A 19722-nucleotide genomic window follows, 5' to 3' on the forward strand; every position below is an offset into this window, starting at 1 on the left:
TGCTTAGAGTACAGCGAGACAGCAGCCCACGAGCGGGAACAGGCAGGCAGACTGCCCGCTCCCTGGTTAGAATACAGGCTAGGCAGTAGCCCACGAGCAGGAACGGGCAGCAAAGGCAAGGAGAAAGCCCGCTGTGGTTTGTACTGAGGGCCAAAGTCCACACCCTTGCTGCTGTAGGACGAGGGGCCAAGGGAAAGCACATGCTTAGTGCAGCTAGTGGCCTCCCTGCTTCCCCTTGGGGAACTACTGGCACTGAGACCTCCCCCGCTGCACTGCCCACCCCACCGATCCCGTTTCTCCGTATGGAAGCTGGCAATACATTAGCACCAGCCACAGCCGCCACAGAGCCTTTCCCCCAGCTGTTTGAACCAGTACCAACAGAGCAGAAGCAGCTCTGAGCACTCCAGAAGAGAGTGGCCTGTTCCCAGCACCTGCCCATGCACAGAGCAAGTAGCTCAGCACAGATGGTAGCTGGAGTTTGTCTCCCAAAGACAGCAGCTGATGCTCTGTATCAACTGTGAGGGACACGGCTACAGGTTAAGGGCCTGAATGATTCTCACAGGTGCTAAGTACCCACAACCTCTCACTACAAATTCTAGGTGCTCAGAAGTCAAAATCAAGGGCTTGGGCTGGAGCAGACTCTTCAGTTTGTAAAATTCTTGGTGATAGCAAAAAACCCAGGAAGGATGGTCTGAAGCAGACAGACTCCTAACAGCATAACCAACCAAAATCCCACACCAAGGGGAGCAGAGTCCTGCGGAGGGGACAGCACTTCCCACGTGTCAGAAGCCAAAACTGGCAGAAAGTAAAACCACAACATGTTAAAACATTCATTAGAATTAAAACTTCCTTTAAAGGGGTAAAACAAATCTCCCCCAGGAAAGGAGGTGGCTGGGGGCTGATTAAGAGAAAACTAGGAAGCAGCATCCCAGCTTGTCATCTCTGCACAATCTGCAGTAGGATATGAAGAGGGAAGAATGTGTGAGAAGATGCCTTGTTGGGGCCAGCAGCACTGTCCTTGCCTAGGGTATGCCCTAGGCAGGCTTGCTTCTCCAGAAGAGAGAACACTGCGGTGCTCTCCCCTCCACACACTTGTTCTCAATCATCCTAGCTCTGCAGGCCTGTCTCATGCTCCTTTTCCTCCATTTTCTTCATGGCCTCCAGCACAGCCAGCTCTTTTGCTTCTTTCTTCTGGTTCCTGGCTTCAAACTCCAACCTGCAACAAGCAGGAGATTCCATGAAATCCCCACTCTCCCCTTCATCAGCCTTTGCCTAGCCTGGAATAAGGGGGCCCATAGCCCTTCTCTTGACCAGCTGGCACTTCAGAAGCTTTACTGTAAGCCCTCTGTAGAGCCACAGCCCTAACTCAGCCTAGCAAGTAGTTCGCATTATGCAGTGCAGGCAAAGGCCCCACAACTTAGATTGTTTGCCCTTCCCCCCAGCCTCTGTCACCTGCCAAGTCGTGCAAGCTGAGAGATTCTAGGATGTGCAGCATACACCAAATGCAAGAAACTGCTCATGTGCAGTACAAAGGAAAGGGGCAGATCCAGGACACACCTAATGAAATGGTAAAATAACCTATGCTACTGCTCACAAAGATGATCCTGAAATCCATACACAGCTCTGCCAATGCCTGAGTCCTGCCCAGCCCTATTCCAGTTTTAGCCCCTCCTGAAACAGGTGGCTCACTCTGCCAAAACTACCAAACTAGGATTAATAATGGCCCTAGCCAAGGTCCTTGAAAATGAAAGGCTTAGGCTTGAAAGGGCAAAATGCCAACAGCTGGCCAGAGGTGACAGCATAATGGGTTCTCCGCAGCAGGGGAATTCCTACCCCTCCACATTTAATAAGAATAGTAAATAAATAAAACACAAGCTTCTGTGAGAAACTCAAATAGAGGGCACTAACGTGCTTTAAGACTGAATGAGTGAAAGCCTCACTGGGAGGTAGGAACTACACCTCTACCCCGATATAACACGAATTCGGATATAACGTGGTAAAGCAGCGCTCCAGGGGAGCGGGGCTGTGCACTCCAGCAGATCAAAACACGTTCAATATAACGCGGTTTCACCTATAACACGGTAAGATGTTTTGGCTCTCAAGGACAGCATTATATCGGGCTAGAGGTGTACATTAATTTTAGAGAGGAGGTAAGGTATGTACATGTGTGTGCTCAGCTGCAGAGTTACATAAGTGGGCATGCATGTAAATGGAGTCTAGCTACTCATTTTCATGTACAGTTTTAGAAACTGGGCCCTAAGTGACTTTCTCCAAGTTCCAAAATAAATCTGTGGCAGAGTTGGGAACAGAAGCCGGGTCTCCTAACTCCCAATTCTGTGCTTTAACCACAAAACCTTCCTCCTCCTGTCTGTTCAGTATGGTTTGTCCTGATGCTGGTTATGGGATCAATCTGGGGCTAAATGTGAGTAGAAGAACCTGGAGGTCAGGAAAGCCAACCTGTTCTTAATGATTCTTTGCACAATCAGGTCTGTAGTAAGGTTGCTGCCACTGTCCACCAGCCGGAAAATGCCACGTCTCTTGGGCTCCTGAAAACAAACACAGCAGGCTAAGAGAGGAAGAACATCAAGGTCTTTGGATTTAAAGCCCAGTGAGTGAACAATGAACAGAATCCAAGGCAGGTCCTGAGGGCCCTCAGCCTGGCACAAGATGTAGAATCATCTCTTAGGAAGCAAAGAAAATCTCTGCTGAAAGCCCACAAGCTGCATGGGTGCAAAGGCAGAAAGTGAGCTGGGCGCTCCACAGATTGGCTGCCCAAGGCTGGCGTAGCAGAGCTGAGATTAGAGGATTTTCCACTCTACCATAAAGGCAACAAAATAAGTCAGAACAAAACAATGACTAATGGAAAGGAACCATTCTGGGTGTTCTGTCGGTTCTGATGCTGCAGCTACGTCAGGGGAGAATGGAAGCCAGAGCCGCCTGCCAGGAACTTGTTTGAGTGATGCACAACTTGACATACACACTCAGCTGTGGAGTATCACCGGAGCCAGGCCACATTCAGCATAAATGGGGTCAGTGGCAGCTGCTGGAGACTCACCTGGTATGGATCGGAGCCATCCTTATCTGGCACCACCTCACTCAGCCCATGACACACAAGTTCCACCTGGAGAGATGAGCACATGGTCACTATTATAAATTCCTTTCGGAAAGTGCCACTTCTCCATGTCAGTACTACTGGAACCAGATGGGGACCTGCCCCAAACTCTATGCTCACTGCAGGGGCAGCCTGGTGAAACACCAAAGCCAACAGCTCACCCAGGTTGACAAAAGCACCACAGAGTCATGAGATGAGACATTTACAAATTGGCTGGTGTTGTGCCAACTCCCCCACACTTAAGTGCTTCCCAATGCCACAGCGTACCTTAGCCAACAGAGTCCTTAACTCTGCCCACTCTCAGCATGCACAGACATACAGTCCAGCAAGTAGCACCTCACGTGCACACACACATGCAGCCAAGAATAAAAGAGGAGCTGGCACTCACCTTGAAATGATCCAGCAGATCGGCAGTAACTGCGTACGGAGCGCCAATCACCACCTCGGACACATACTGAAGAAGGAGAAGCCAAGCATGATTCTAGACCCATGAAAGCAGAGTCTGGCCCATCCCCCAATAGCAGTCCAGCTGCTCAGTTGTGTGTGTTTGGGGATTTGAATAGGGGAACTGCAGTATTTGGAAAGGGGGCTCTACAGCCAGTGAACAGAATACAAGATCTTTCTCTTCTCTAAAGAGCCTGGGCCTCATTATGGTTCTCCAGGTAGCAACAGGCTAGTGGTGGAGGCAATATGCAATGAGTTCGCACCACAGAGGCAGACACCAGGAACCTGAGAGGGGGATAGTACTTCAGCTTCTCACTGCTGGAGAACTGCAGCCATGCTTGTGCTATGTGAACTAAGTGTAAAAGGATCTAAAGTAAGAGCAAACAAACATGTTTCTGACATTAATTCTGGTTGAATGCACACAGCAGACCCACAGATGAATGACCCAGGGAAAATATTTCTGGAGCTCCTTTAACCAGAGATTCCTAAAGTGCTACAGGAATCCTTTCAACCAGTGCAAAGTGCAGACACTTCTTCGGAAGAATACAGCAACCCTTCTACAGTGCACAACGACGCTTGTCCAGGACGCTGTGGTTAACATCGCAACTCTTCATAAGAACGCCTTGGGATCTTTAATGACAAGTGTTCATAGCCTTGGTTTTACCTTTACAGCGTTAAACTGAGGCATGGATTCAATAGTGCCTTGACAGAAGTCGTGCCAACTACCTGAATGCCAACACCGGCTTCCACAACACTTGGATGTTCAAGTGGTCTGGCACTGACCAAGCCTGCCCTTACTTAGCTCAGGCATCTTATGAGAACATAGCCCATCGTAGCTTGGCAAGCCGGTCAGTTAAAGTCACCTGACTGGTCAATTACTGCCTATTATTTGACCATATTTCAATAGAATCAAATATTCCAGCAGGAATACCCTGATGGGGGCAGAGCCCTACTGTTTTGATTGCATCACGGTACCATGCTTTCATTTTTTACAGCTTCATATCATTGTGTTTCATGTTTCTCTGAGTTAAAATAACGTAGGTAACTTGATTTTTGTAATTAGGCATATGCATCTGTCTAAAGCCAAGCCTATTGGAGGCCATAAAGTCTTACTCTTTTGTTACTGTTCTAATAAATCAGTGCTTTAAAACATCTGACCATGTTTGACATTGACCAATATTTGACTACTCAATTTACCAACCCTAGCCCAAGACACTTTGGCTGCAGAACAGGACAGCTGTGTCTAATTCAAGAAGCAGCATTCTAGCCAGACACTCACCCTGCATGCCAGGACGCTAAGAGTTCTCTCGTGGATGTTCATGATGGGATAGTTCTTCCCTTTGTAGCGATTCACTTCCTATGGGCAAAACACAGCAGTCACCATTAGGGCAAGAGATAAGCCCTCTACCCTCCCCTCTGTCCCTCCCTACATGAAATTCATTCTGCCACTATGCAGGACTGTGACTCTCTCCTGAGGGATTCCAGAGAACAATTTGTCTGGCTCAGAGAACATGGCCCCACAAAGGGGACGAAACAGGCATCCCTACTGCTCTGAGTCCACACAGAGAACCTGGCTGCCAGGACAGCTTTCTGCCAGGACTTTAAGCAGCACTCCATACTGACCTGATCAAAGTGCAGCCCAGCAATGATGTAGGGTCTCTCGGCCAGCAGGTGCACCTTCTCCAGGAAATCTACGTGCCCAATGTCTACGGCTTCTGTTAAGGATGTGGGACCAGCATCACAGCTGGGGGTGGGAGGAGGAGAGCGATACTAAGAAGCTGCAGTATGAGATGGGAAACCTGAGGAACTTTTGTTACTTGCTGCCCTTGTGCCCTGGGCAACTGCCCTCTTCCCATGAGCTCTGGGCACCTACCCACACACCTTCCCAGCCATTGTGTTAATCTGATTTTATTCAGCCTCTTCCAAAAATTTCTAACAGCTTTAGAAACTCTGTGGAAACTGGCCCAGCCCTGTAGACTGGGACAAACAGGGAAAGAAAAATATTCTCACAGGCTGATCCACAGATTGGCTGACCCTGCCACATGCTGCGTTCAGCACTCCCTGAACAGCTGTCACTTGGTCACTGTGACAAGTGGCTTTTAAGAAGGGAATAAAGGAGAGCTTGGAGGGGCCAACCATCTTCACTCCCCAAACCTTGTTAGCTGTAAATCCATCACTAAAATGGAGCTGCAGCTGTTTTCTCAAGTCCATTTCCCTGTGACAGGCCAAAAAGCCACCAGTTGAAGAGCCCTGTTCCTTCCCCTCCTCCTCTCCAGAGAGAAAAGGAAGAGGCAGTGCACAGTCCTAATCCTCTGCTCCAGTGGACAAGTGTAAGAGAGACAAAGACCACAGCCTTCCCTACCCATCCCTGTCTAGGCAGCACAGAGTCTAAGGATACGGAACAGGTCAAAGGCTCCAGCCACATAGATGATGGTGTCTCCTGGCTGCGGCTCCTTCCCAGATGCAAATTGGATGATCTTTTGGGATGTCTGCAGGAACTGAGAGACTCCAGTCCAGGGGCTGTGACCTTTAGGGCCCTAAGCAAAGGAGAACAATGTTTCAGTCCCAATAGCACAAAGCAGGTTTGAATGGGATATAGATATCACATAATTAGCCCGAGAGACAGCTGAAGGGGAGGGCTGTAGGAGGAGGATGCCAGCAAAAAGGCAAGCAGGAAACCTGGCTAGCAGCAGCTTGCATTCCTTAGTTCCTGGGATTCAGTATTCAGGCATGACCACCTCCCCTTACTCACACAATAGCTCCTTCTGACCCATCTCTGCTAGCTAGTCTCTGAGCTCCACCTCAGAGAAAGGAGATGCTGGAAAGAAAACAGGGGGACGAGGGGGAGTAACAGGGCAGCCTAGGCCTGGTATATTAATTTAGCAGGCAAAGATAAACCAAGATGGGATTAGATTTACCAAACTGGGAGGGGTTGCAAGTGCTTTGGAGGACAGAATTAAAATTCAAAATGATCTGGACAAACTGGAGAAATAATCTGAAGAAACAGGATTAAATTCAATAAGAAAAAATGCAAAGTACTCCACTTAGGAAGGAACAATCAGTTACACACATACAAAATGGGAAATGACTGCCTAGGAAGGAGTACCACAGAAAGGGATCTGGGGGTCATAGTGGATCACATGTTAAATATGAGTCAGCAGTGTAACACTGTTGCAAAAAAAAAAAAAAAAAAAAAAAAAAAAAAAGGCAGCAATCATTCTGGGATGTATTAGCAGGAGTGTTGTAAGCAAGACACGAGAAGTAATTCTTCCGTTCTGCTCCTCACTGATTTGGCCTCAGCTGGAGTATTGTGTCCAGTTCTGGGCACCACATTTCAGGAAGGACATGGACAAATAGGAGAAAGTCCAGAATAGAGCGACAAAAATTATTAAAGGTCTAGAAAACATGACCTTTAAGGGAAGATTGAAAAAACTGGATTTGTTAAGTCTGGAAAAGAGAAGACTGAGGGGGGACATGATAATAGTTTTCAAATAAGTAAAGGTTGTTAGAAGGAGGAGGAAGAAAAATTGTTTTTCTTAACCTATGAGGATAGGACAAGAAGCAATGGGCTTAAACTGCAGCAAGGGAGGTTTAGGTCGGACATTAGGGAAAACTTCCTGTCGGGATGGTTAAGCACTGGAATAAATTGCCTAGGGAGGTTCTGGAATCTCCATCATTGGAGATGTTTAAGAGCAGGTTAGACAAATACCTGTCAGGGATGGTCTAGATAATATTTAGTCCTGCCATGAGGCAGGGGACTGGACTAGATGACCTCTCAAGGTCCCTTCCAAGGTCCTATAATTCTATGAAACGGAACGGGGCTTGCCCTAGCCCCGCCTACCACAAAGCCCCCCACTCACCCACCCTTTCATCAGGCAAGACAGGATTTTAAATCAATTATTAAAATGAGAGCATCCAAAACCAATAAACCAAACAGCAAAATGTCCAAGTCCAATGTGACCACAATTCAGGAGGACAGAGTTTTAGCCCCACTGTGTGGCAGGATTGTGAAACAGCAGTAGATTTAATCACCAGCTCATTTTCATTTACTTTGGAAACCCGATGCCAACAGTTCTAAAGGCTTAAAAAAGTATGACAAGAACTCAGCTAAGAACAGGGACGTTCCCCCGGGACAACCTTGCCCCCAGAAGGGACGCTATGTAATGAATCAATAGGATGCCTGCATGTCTCAAGATGCTTTCAGGGAGTGTGGAGCCCCCCAAATCCATCACAGCTGGTCACTGGCTGTAGAAGGGGATACCTTAGAGACCATCTGGAAGAGCACAAAGTTGAAAACAACAACAAACCAAGAATGACCCAGTCTATCCAGAAGATGGACAAGGTAAAATCCAGAGCATGGGAGCAAGTTCTTCTGGGCAACATTCCAGCTGCAGAGCTAGGAGTGTGGGGGTCTGATAACATACCCCACATTTTCACAAACCCAGGGGGCCGGACCAGTTTGTTCGTCAGAAATAGCCACAGAAATGTCAGTGTGACAGGCTGAATGTAGCTGTAGCATCAGGAGCATTTTGCTGGTTAAAGGTTGGACCTGCGGCGGGTCCCAATTTTTCTGAACTGAGCACAAAGTCACTATGATTGTACATGTAATCTGGGGGCACCAATAAGGGATGAATTTGAACTTGTGAAGTACAGCATGCCTCATGCCCAATCTCTTTTGAGCACACTTAGTTTAAAAGGAGCATCATTGAGCAGAGTGTCCCCTTGGTGGGAACACGGCTCAAGAGAAAGGTCCTGGGAACCATGGAAAGGTGGCGAAAACTGGAACTTATGAGCAAGGAAGACACAGCAAGGTGCTCAATGAGTACTGCAGACCTCTGCTGTGTTTACAACACAGCTCAGTCTGCCCAGCTTCCCAGGCCCACTCCAGACTCACCTGTTCATTTTATAGGCCTGGCAGGGGGTTTGCTTTGGTTGTCTCTGGGCAGGAAGACCACCTTATACTGCAGACTGTAAAGCACATGTGGAATCCTTCTCAACTAGTCCACGTGTGCCACCACTGACTCCCCACTGCTTGGAACCCACACACTCACCTTCCCAAAGTTATCCTTGTGCTTCCGGTAATCCAGGTCTTCATCCTGCACAGAGGAAGTGGAGAATCAGAATGCTGATTCTGAGGTGGATCTCTCAGCCCAAAACAAGCTCCTGCTAGCAAAAGCATAGGGGAGCCTAAGCACCAGATACCAATCCTGCATCAACTGATTTATCAGCATTTAATACCCAAACCTTGTGACCTGGCCCAAAAGCCAGAGAGAGCATGGCTCAGCATCTGACCCTGATCTTGCCCATACGTGGCAACACCCAGCAATAACCATAGGCTCCAAAGGGGCAGCTTCCTCCCTGGAATCTCCAGGGAATCCTGTTTTACAGCCAAAAATAGGATGGCGTCTCTGTAGAGATTGTCATTCACTCAGAGAGATCACTGGAAAGAGGCATGTGTTCCCCTCCATGCTGCCTCTTGGTGCCAGGGGGACCAAGCCTTGAGTCCCCTGCAGAGCAACGCAGAGCGTCAGCCACTATCCTCTCAGGGGGCCCTACTTCATGGGGGTCTGAGCAAAGATAAGCAGAGGATTCAGCCAGCCCTGCCCACATGGTAGCTTGCAAAAGCCATCAACATTCTGTGCAATAGACCCAGGAGCTCCAGTGTGGAGCTCAGCTCTGCCATTCAGGATGAAGGTGACTCATGAGGAAATGGCTAAGCAAAGGCGCTGGGAAATGCCCCAGCGTTACCACCCACAGCTGTCTGACTCACTATGTTGCTGTGGTGAGCCTTGGTCATGAGCAACATGCGACCAACCAGATCAGTAGTGGACACTCCCTGGGTGCGATTACATTCCCTGCAAGAAAACAAGCAAAGGATAAGTAGAGGATGTAGAAGCAGTGGTCTCCTCAATCTGCAGGAACATTCAGGAAACTCGCCAAACCAGGGGCTCAGGCTGGGAGAGGCCCTTTCCCCCACGTACCATGTCACATGGAAAAGAACATTTGCCTATCTGAGTCTCTGCACCTTTCCTGCTCCCTTTGGTCACCACTCAGTGCGTGCAGCTCCTGTGAAGACTCACCTTGTGCAACTCCCCAGCACTGCTGTTTGCAGTACATGACTTCAGTGCCACATGCCTTACAGCTCACTGGGGACAGGAACAGCCGCATGCTATCTATAGGATGGGAGGCCGGCCAGCCAGCTGTTGCCTGCAGGGCCTCCTGGAGGCCACATGAGTAAGGGCAACTAAAGTAGCAGGGACACACCACAGCTAATAAAGACAAGGTGAAGATGCAATTCGAAGACACCAGCATTTCAGCTGAGCTCCACACCCTCTGACTTAAACAGGAATTCCCAGCAGGTCTGATTAGAACAGGAGTGGCAATGGGTTACCTGTATCTCCCAGCTGCCTTGACCTCTTCATAGGTGTCCTTGCCATCTACAGTTAGTGTGATGTCATCTACAGAGAGACAGAAACATTAGAGCACCAGCCCCTTCTACGCCCTGTGCAAATCGAATGAGCTGGTGGGGAAGTGGGGAGCGCAATGGCTGAGTGTGACCAGCACACAAGTCAGAACAGGAGCAAAAGCTTCATAATTCTGCTCTAAATCATGGTGTACACACAGCCAACCTCTTCCATGCCATGGAACAGTTGGGAATTTGCCACTCTTTCCTGACCTGGGAGGAAAGCAAATTAATAGATTCTAAAAATCATTTAGTCTGACCTTCTGTATAACACAGTCCATAGAATTTCATCCAGTTACCCCATACTGAGCCCAATAACTTATGTCCAACTAAAGCATCTCTTCCAGAAAGGCATCCAGTCTTGATCTGAAGTCATCAACAGATCGCAAATCCACATCCCTGGGTAGTTTGTTCCAATGGTTGAATCACCCTCACTGTCAAAAATGTGTTCCTTCTTTCTCATTTTAATTTGTCTGGGTTCAGCTGCCAGCCACTGGTTCTTGTTCTGCCTGTCTCTGTTAGATTAAAAAGCTCTTTGGTACCTAGTATTTTCTTCCCATTAAGTTACTGATACACTGAGATCAAGTCACCTCTTGATCTTCTTTTTGATAAGCTGAACAGATTGAGCTCCATAAGTCTCTGCCTGTAAGGAGTCTTCACTGCAGAGTTAACTCAGGCATTGCTCCCTAAACTCTCCCACGCGCCTAGAAGCACAGACAAGTCACACATAGGCTAGCCTAACCCAGGTGCCAGTCACCTAAGTTACCCTTTGCAGCAAAAATATTCCCTAAGGCATTGTTACAGTCTTCAAATCCTCTCTGTGGCTTTTTGCTGCACCCTCTCCATTTTTTCAATATCTTTTTAAAAATGTGCACAGCAAACCTCTATGCTGTATTCCAGTAGCAGTCTCCCCAATACCATATACAGAGGTAAAATTCCTGGGGAAGTTCCTCTCAATCATCTCAGGATTCCCATCCTGCTTCTTTCTGAGCCCTCCAGCAAAAAAGGCCACCCCACCCAGAAAGTGCAGGTCCCACAACACAGGGAAACGAATGGGTTCCAACCCTGGGGTTCTGTAGTTTCTGATCATGGCTCTGGGAGCAGTGAAATACAACCCCCTGCTGCAATAGTGCTCCTGCCTATGTCCCAGACAGACCTGTGAGCTTGTGTAGCTGAATGTCTCAAAATCTCCCCCTGCCCTAGTATGAAGCAGTTCCATACCCTCCCCGTATTACATGGTGGAATACAAGGCTGTACTGCAAGTAACAAAGACCCCTGGTGCCAGGGAAAAGCCCTGAATCTCTGGCAAAGACACTGGAGTTGCTGCTGTTCTGGCACATTTCCAGTTAAACTCATTTATTTCATACTCCCTTTTGACATCACCGTGCCTTGGAGAAGCTATAGCATCGAGGATGGGGAAGGAACTTGTCTGTTCACACAGAGGCAGTGAATGATCTGACAGAGGGGACGAGTGCAGCAGAACGAGAGCTGAACCCACCTGGCCTTCCCTGCACTTGGCCCCTTAGCTATACAGAGCAACCAGAACACTTACTGCCGTGCACACAAAAGTCACAGTTATACTTGTCGAGGGTTTCCAGTGTGGTGACGTAGGGAGCTTGTGCGGCAATCTCATCTACCCACTTGATAGCTTGCACCATTTTGTACCTCTCCTCCTGGGTAAAGACAGGTGGCCCTTTGTGCTTGGCAATCTCCTCTGGATAACAAAGAAAACAAAGCCAGTTACAGACACACACACACAGCCACTATAGAGGCAAGTCCACCAATTCCCCAAGAGTCTCCTCAGGAGCCCCAGTTCCCAGGGGGCCCCAATTATGGGGATAGCCCACAAAACCACAGCTTGGTGTATGAGAGCTCAGCCCAGAAGGGAATAGAGGGCAGGAGTGAGGTCTAACTGACTCCATAACAGGCTTGAACATATTTTACCTTAGACCCATTTTGTAGGGGTGTAACAAGAGCCCATCCCAAAATCCAATCTGAGGGAAGGGTGGTCCATGCCTCAAAATGTTACCTGCTCTTACCCTGCAGTTCTCAGCAGCTAGAAAGTGAGTGGGTCTGGCTCCCTGGCAGCCCATGGAAGGGAATTCCCCTTTTACCCATTAGATTCCCTCAGAGATGTGGCCTGGGCACCAAGTCAGTGCACATGGATTTCTCTAGAGTCTAGGGACGGCAGACACCCTGCAGACAGTTACCAAGGTGTTGAGGGAATCCAAATGCCAGTAACAGGGGTTAGGAATGATCCTCACTCCCAGACAAGGCCTGGTCTATGGTGGAAAACGTGTGCCACTGTAATGAAATCAATTTAAAAATCTATCTGAACACACGGGTGCAAATCCCAAACAGACACATGTACACCAGTTAGATAAGTTATTTTAAGCACAGTCTGAATACAGTAAATTGGTTTAAGGGTATCTCTGCTGGGGGTTTGCACCTGTGTGACTAGTAGACTTTTAATTGTTTAAGGGGGCAGTATGACCAATGGTTAGACCCAGCATTGGGACTCAGGAGACTTAGGCTCTATTCCTGCTCTGTCACTGGCCTCATGGTGACCTTGGGCAAGTCCTTTCCCCTTCCTGTGTCTGAGTTTTCCTATCTGTAAAGTGGGGGTAAGGATACTGCCCTCCTTTGTAAAGTGCTTCGAGATCTAAAGAAAAGCACTACATAAGATATAGGTATTATTATAAGCTACACTGGTGCAAGTTTTCTAATACAGGCCAGACCCTAGAAACAGTCCCATGTGCTCTGGACTCTGAAGTCTTTCACAGAATCATAAAAATATAAGGCTGGAAGGGACTTCAAGAAGTCAACGAGTGCAGACCCCCCCGCACATAGTAGGACCAAGTAAACCTAGGCCATCCCTGACAGATGTTTGTCCAACCTGTTCTTAAAAACCTACAATGATCGCGATTCCACCATCTCCCTTGGGAGCCTATTCCAGAGCTTAACTATCTTTATAGTTAGAAAGTTTCTCCTAATATTAGCCTAAATCTCCCTTGCTGCAGATTAAGTCCATTACTTCTTGTTCTACCTTCACCGGACACGGAGAACACAGTTGATTACAGTCCTCTTTATAACAGGCGTTAACATATTTGAAGACTTATCAGGCCCCCCTTCAATCATCTTTTCTCAAGACTAAACATACTGATTTTTTTTTTTTAAACTTTCCTCATAGGTTAGGAGACAACTGCTGTTGCCCTCCTCTGGACTCTCTCCAATTTGTTCACATCTTTCCTAGAGCGTGGCATTCAGAACTGGACACAGTACTCCAGCTGAGGCCTCACCTGCGCTGAGTAGAGCGTGACAATTATCTCCCATGTTTTATATACATTATCTACCAGTAAGCAAAAGGGTAACTAAGAAGAGAGCAATCCCACTCGGATACTAGCAGAGATACCCCTCCTTTGATGGCTCTGTTGCTGCTAGAGGAGCTGTAACTGGGAATTTGTTGTGCATCAGGCTCACCATCCTCAGTGCTGATTTTGTTGGCTGACGCTAGCAGCAGCAGGAGATGAAGGACTGAGAAAGCCTCTTACCATCCGTGTGGACTCCCACAATGAGATAGTCTCCCATGGCCCGAGCCTGGCGCAGCTGATTCGAGTGGCCATAATGCACCATATCATAGCTAGAAAGACAAAGGGTCAGTGTCAGGCCTAGTGTACAATTAAGAGGGCTCAGCTGCATAACGATGTGATTTGATCATCTTCCTGCAGTGCAAAGACCCTCTTCCACTCACTCCTTCCCCACAAAAAAAAGATTCAAAAGGTTAAAGTCTCCAAGCAGCTGAATCTCTGGTAGTCACTTTTATGCAGCTAACCTAGACCAGAAAGCTGTATTATCACTCTGCAATAACTTGGTTGGAGGAATAGGGCTATTAAGGGAGCCCACAGTGTGTTGTCCACACAAAGGGCAAACCAGTGCCAATGTTACCAGAGGCTACGTTCCATCAGCCAGCTCTGCTCCTCACATGACTGAAGAATCCTGTTACCCTGGTGACTCCTCGGAGGAGATCCAGAAGTAATTTCCTCTCTCCCACTCACTGGGGTAAAAGAAGGTATTTCTATAAAGAGCTTGGGTGCCCAAAGATCCAAGCAAGACAGGGAGGACTTAGACCCTTCCCCGATTTTATCATGTCCCACAACTGAAAGGAATTTCATAGGAGCTGGTGGTACACTGAAGCCTCAAGGAAGCCCCATTCAGTTCCCAGTACTGGACAAAGACAAAGACCAATGCCTTATAAACACCTAAGAGACAGAAATAGCAGGGACAGTCCTGGAGCATCTTCTCCAAGAACTCACTGTTCTTCAGTGGAATTCACCCTGCAGGACTGGCTCCACAGCTCAGGTGTTCATGTGTGCGCGCACCAGAGTGGATAAAAATGACTTTAAAAATTAAATACATGTTTATTTTATTATTTTACTTAAGCAAAGTAAGATGTCATGGGATAAGAGCGAGGGGTCCTCTCATGAATCAGCAACTGGTTAAAAGATAGGAAACAAAGGGTAGGAATAAATGGTTATTTTTCAGAATGGAAAGAGGTAAATAGTGGTGTCCCCAGGGATCTGTACGGGGACCAGTACTAATCAATATATTCATAAACAATCTGGGAAAAGGGGTAAACAGTGAGGTGGCAAAATTTGCAGATGATGCAAAAACTCAAGATAGTTAAGGCCAAAGCAGACTGCAAAAAGTTACAAAGGGATCTCACAAGACTGAGTGACTGGGTAACAAAATGGCAGATGAAATTCAATGTTGATAAATGCAAAGTAAAGCACATTGGAAAACAATCCTAACTATACATATAAAATGTTGGGGTCTAAATTAGCTGTTACCACTCAAGAAAGAGATCTTGGAGTCATTGTGGATAGTTTTCTGAAAACATCCACTCAATGTGCAGCAGCAGTCAAAAAAGAGAACAGAATGTTGGGAATCATTAGGAAAGCGATAGATAAGAAAATAGAAAATATCATATTGCCTCTATACAAATGCACAGTACCCCCACATCTTGAATACTGCGTTCAGATGTGGTCGCCCCATCTCCAGAAAGATATATTGGAATTGGAAAAGGTACAGAAAAGGGCAATAAAATGATTAAGGGTATGGAGAGATTAATAAGACTGGGTCTTTTCAGCTTGGAAAGAGATGACAGGGGGGAGGGAGGGGGCGCGGAGGTATGACAGAGGTCTATAAAATCATGATTGGTGTGGAGAAAGTAAATAAAGAAGGGTTATTTATTCCTTCTCATAACACAAGAACTAGAATGAAATTAATAGGCAGCAGGTTTAAAACAAAAAAAGGAAGTATTTCTACACACAACGTACAGTCAGCTTGTGGAATTCTGTGCCAGAGGATGCTGTGAAGGCCAAGACTATCACAGAGTTGGAAAAAGAACTAGGTAAGTTCATGGAGGATAGGTCCATCAATGGCTATTAGCCAGAATGGGCAGGGATGGTGTCCCTAGCCTCAGTTTGCCAGAAGTTGGGAATGGGTGACAGGGGATGGATCACTTGATGATTACGTGTTCTGTTCATTCCCTCTAGGGCACCTGGTATTGGCCACTGTCGGAAGACAGGACACTGGGCTAGATGGACCTTTGGTCTGACCCAGTATGGCTGTTCTTATGTTCTGTTTTTCAAAAGAAACCTTTAAAAATAAAATTGAAATTGACTAATGTTTAAACTTATTACATGCAGTATTATTGTAGTCGGGTTGGTCCCAGGATATTAGAGAGACACGGTGGATGAGGTCATATCTTTTATTGCACCAACCTCTGTTTGTGAGAGAAGCTCTCGAGCTTACATAGAGCTCTTCTTCTAGTTCTAGGTCTAGTTGTAGGAGGAAAGAAAGGGGGGGGGGGAGGCAGTGTGGGCAGGGGTTTCTTAGGGCTTGTTTACACTGGCGATTTATAGCTCTGCAACTTTCTCGCTCAGGGGTGTGAAAAAACACCCCCCTGAGCGCAGCAAGTTTCAGCGCTGTAAAGCGCCAGTGTAGACAGTGCACCAGAGCTGGGAGCTGCACCCCTCATGGAGGTGGTGGTGTTGTTGGTTTGTTTTTTTAACAGGGCTGGGCGAGCGCTCTCCCAGCGCTGGTGCTGCGACAACACAAGCCACGTTAAAGCACTGCCGCAGCAGCGCTTTAGCGTTGTCAATGTAGACGAGCCCTAAATGGGTTAAAGATTGTTGTAATAAGTCATAAATCCAGAGGGGTGTTAATAGGCCTCTTCACCATGAATGGTCCCTTGAAATACATCTTAACTGTTTATGCTAAACAATCTGTGCCACTTGTATTTAGCTGTGACACTGAGCCCTGGTCTACACTGGGGAGTTGGGGGGGGGGAGAATCTATCTAAATTACGCAACTTCAGCTACGTGAATATTTAGATGTATTTAGATCGACTTACCGTGGTGAGTCAACTACTGCCGCTCCCCCATCAACTCTGCCTGCGCCTCTCGCAGAGCTGGAGTACAGGAGTCGACGGGAGAGCGCTCGGGGGTCGATTTATTGTGTCTAGACTAGACGCGATAAATCAATGTCCAATGGATTGATCACTGCCCGCCAATCCGGCCGGTAGTGAAGACATACCCTCAGTAAGTTTCCCACACCTGAAGAAAAGCTCTGTGTCACCTCAAAAGTTTGTCTCTCTCACCAACAGAAGTTGGTCCCATAAAAGATATTACCTAACCCACCTTGTATTTCTAAACTTATAATAATATATTAAAATAATTTCAATTAAATACAAAAAATATTAGGCAGTACATGTTTGTGACCAAGTTTTAAAGAATGTCAAAAAAATTAACTGCTGGAAGTCACTGGCTAAATATCTGGAACCTCACTTTACTCAAGTGCTAAACCAAACTTTTGACAGCAGTAATTCCCTCTGCACCAGCAGAAGAGGCATCTGTGTCATTAAAATTTCTAACTATATTAATTCAATTACTAGTTCAAAGTTAAAAAACTAACTGGAGTTGAAAAAGCAGGAAAGCTATGAATAAAAATTAGGTGAAAGAGGACAAGGTCTAGTAGTTCTAAAATCTTGAAGGACAAAGCCGATTGGAAACATTCAGTTCAATTCACGAACAATAAATACTACTTTTTTAAATTACTGAACTAGCTAGTTTTACATGTAAAAGTTGTTTAGATAAGAAGAAAGTTTATGCATCCAGCACATTTAAGGTGGTTTTTTTTTTTTAAACTGATGTTTTTGTGCATTTTTAATTCAGTTTGAGTTTCTATCCAAATACAGCTTCACACAAATTGCAAGCAAAGAAGTTAAGCTATATAATTGATCTAAGTCAATGGTTTTCAACCTGGGGTCCGCAGATTATGTTAAGATTTCCAAAGAGGTCCACTCCTCCATTTGAAATTTTTGGAGGCTCCACAAATGAAAAAAGGTTGAAAACTGCTGATATAAATAATGTATATAGACACAATTATCTTCAGGGTTAGCACAAATCAACATGTTTTAATGGTTATCAACCAATGATAATTAACCTTGTTTAGGAAAATAACTAAGTAGTACAAATGCAAACAATTACAATTGGTGATTTAAATCAAGGTTTCCTGCTTGTTTAAATCATGATTTAAATTAAATCAATCCAGGCCTTTCATGACTCTCTTCTCACGTCACCCCACATCACCCCCACACTCATCCTTCAACCTGCCAGTGTCTGCTTCTCCGACACTTGAAGTCCATGCTGCCCCGTTCACCCAGGAGACACCCTTCCCAAATTCATCTGCAAGACCCCTACTCTCTTCTCTTTCAAATCCCTCCTCCAGGTCCACTGCTTCTACGGTCTCTACAAGTAATTAGCCAAATCAAAGACAAGTTGAAAGGAAGGCACGTTTAGTTAATGAGAATTTATTTATTAATTCATTATTATAATCATGTTTAAAAGATATATCCCTCTCCCCTCTCCTGTGAAGGTGAATTGCCATTTTAGATAATGACCTCTTTAAAGTAGAGACCATGTCTTACATTCCTGAGTAGGGCCGTTGGTTGCTACCGCTTATCGAAACAACTAGTAAAATCAGCTACTAAAAGTCTGGCCAAAAAGCTAAACAAAGTTCTCCAGACCAGCACAAAGCTTCATCAACAGCTCCCTGCAGAAGAGAAAGAATTTTGGGACAGTATTCCATTTCTATGGTCAAACCCAACTGTTTGGATGCATGGGAAGACACATGTGCTTATGAGCACATCTTGGTAGATGACTCCTGAAACTCTCCAGCACAGGAGAAATGGGGATACAGAGAGGCAATTCTCAAAGTGAAGGCTCCAGAACACAGTAACCCACAAACCCAGGAATGCTGCACAGAGACTGATCAAACTCCACAACTAAGGAAGGTCAGAGAAAAGATAAGAATGGCATGCAGAAACCAGGTCATTCTAGCCAGCTCACACATTCATGTCACTGCTTACAGGAATGCGTTTGTGCTGCATCCAACAACTGCCAATGCTCCACCTGCCCATTTGAAAACAAGGGCCATTAAACACACACACCCCTGAAATTCAAGGAGTAACTCAGGTGAGCACGCAAAACCTTTGCACGATGGCCTTGAAAAGAAGATGGATGTTTATAGAGTTTAAGTTCCAAAGTCCTTCTGAATGACGCAGGACAGGGAGTGCAACAGACTAACAAAAACACCCAGTTATATTACTCGGGATAACTTGTTTTATGTTCTTTCTTTATTTATATATAGAAAGGACAAACTCTCCTGCTTTGGGGTATAAATCATTGGATGTGGAAGTTTCTTCCTAACTTATGGGCAGATTATTCCATAATTGTCTGCTAGATGGATTCCTGCACCTCCCTCTGGAGCACCTGGTAAGGCTACTGTCAGAGACAAGTTTCTGAAAAAGACTGGTCCAGGTCTCACCTGATATCACCCCAAAGGGGCACCTCTGCTTGACAAGCCAGCAAAAACAGTCCAACCAGGAGTTCAGATGACTGCAAGACTGCACCTACGCACCTGATGCCATCTCCTCTGAGACCATGTATTACAGAGACAATAGCCACCCCCCAACCAGTTGCATCTTCTGTCCAGGACATTCAAGTCACAGCACATCCCTGGGTCCCCGGTCACACCAGAAATTGGATTCCCACGGACACCACTGGCAGCTCCCTGAGGCAAGCCCCGGCCAACCTGCCGCCTTGAGACAGGGCTGACTCGCTTCTCCCCAGAGCAGGGTGTCAACCCTTGCCACAGTGCGGGTCGCTTCCCCCCAGCCTGTCTCGGACACCCCCGCCCCCCCGCTCGCGGGGAGTGCCCCGAGCGCCAGCTTCTGAAGGGGGCTGAGAAGCCGGGCCCGGACCCGGGCCTCAGGAGCGCCAGGCCGCTGGGCAGCCCCGGGGAGGCAGAGGGAGCCCGGGCCGCGGCGCCGTCTCCCAGGTAACGGGGCCTCGCTCACCATCCATCGCACCACACGCGGACGGGCCGGGGGGCGGCGGCGCTGCCCCCCGCGGGGCTGGGGGAAGCCTCGGCCGCTCCGTTCCGCAGCATCTCGGACGAGTCCTGGACCCCCGCCCCGGAGCCGTCACCGGCCGGAGCCGCCTCAGTCACCTGACCGGGGGCGGGGATAGGCCGGCCCAGGGCGCCGCCATCATGGAGAGATCACGTGACAACCACCCCAGCCGGTCTCGCCCCTCCCTCCCCGGGGCGGGGCGGAGGGAGCCGGCCCTGCCCGACGGGC

At 47.2% G+C, this 19722-nt stretch overlaps 1 protein-coding gene across 4 annotated transcripts; it reads right to left on the bottom strand.

The window, feature by feature from the left end:
- Positions 1–833: 833 nt before the first annotated feature.
- On the bottom strand, positions 834–19657 carry PCYT2 (phosphate cytidylyltransferase 2, ethanolamine). 4 transcript variants are annotated; one of them, XM_065563800.1, is made up of 14 exons: positions 16435–16636; positions 15553–15677; positions 13500–13659; positions 11572–11733; positions 9948–10014; positions 9327–9411; positions 8608–8652; positions 5955–6093; positions 5180–5262; positions 4836–4913; positions 3501–3566; positions 3056–3121; positions 2458–2546; positions 834–1216 (listed from the first exon to the last, which is right to left on the bottom strand). In XM_065563800.1, the coding sequence occupies exons 4-14, from the start codon at positions 11675–11677 to the stop codon at positions 1108–1110; spliced, it is 933 nt and encodes a 310-aa protein (XP_065419872.1). In that variant the 5' UTR covers positions 11678–11733; positions 13500–13659; positions 15553–15677; positions 16435–16636; the 3' UTR covers positions 834–1107. The 4 variants fall into 4 exon arrangements, with proteins under 4 accessions (XP_065419872.1, XP_005283123.1, XP_005283125.1 ...); XM_005283066.5 differs by lacking the exons at positions 15553–15677; positions 16435–16636 and adding an exon at positions 19441–19655 and having other exon boundaries at positions 13571–13659; XM_005283068.4 differs by lacking the exons at positions 15553–15677; positions 16435–16636 and adding an exon at positions 19441–19594.
- Between the last annotated feature and the right edge of the window lie 65 nt (positions 19658–19722).

The sequence above is a fragment of the Chrysemys picta genome, chromosome 12 (genome assembly GCF_011386835.1).
Source record: "Chrysemys picta bellii isolate R12L10 chromosome 12, ASM1138683v2, whole genome shotgun sequence".
Taxonomy (NCBI): domain Eukaryota; kingdom Metazoa; phylum Chordata; order Testudines; family Emydidae; genus Chrysemys; species Chrysemys picta.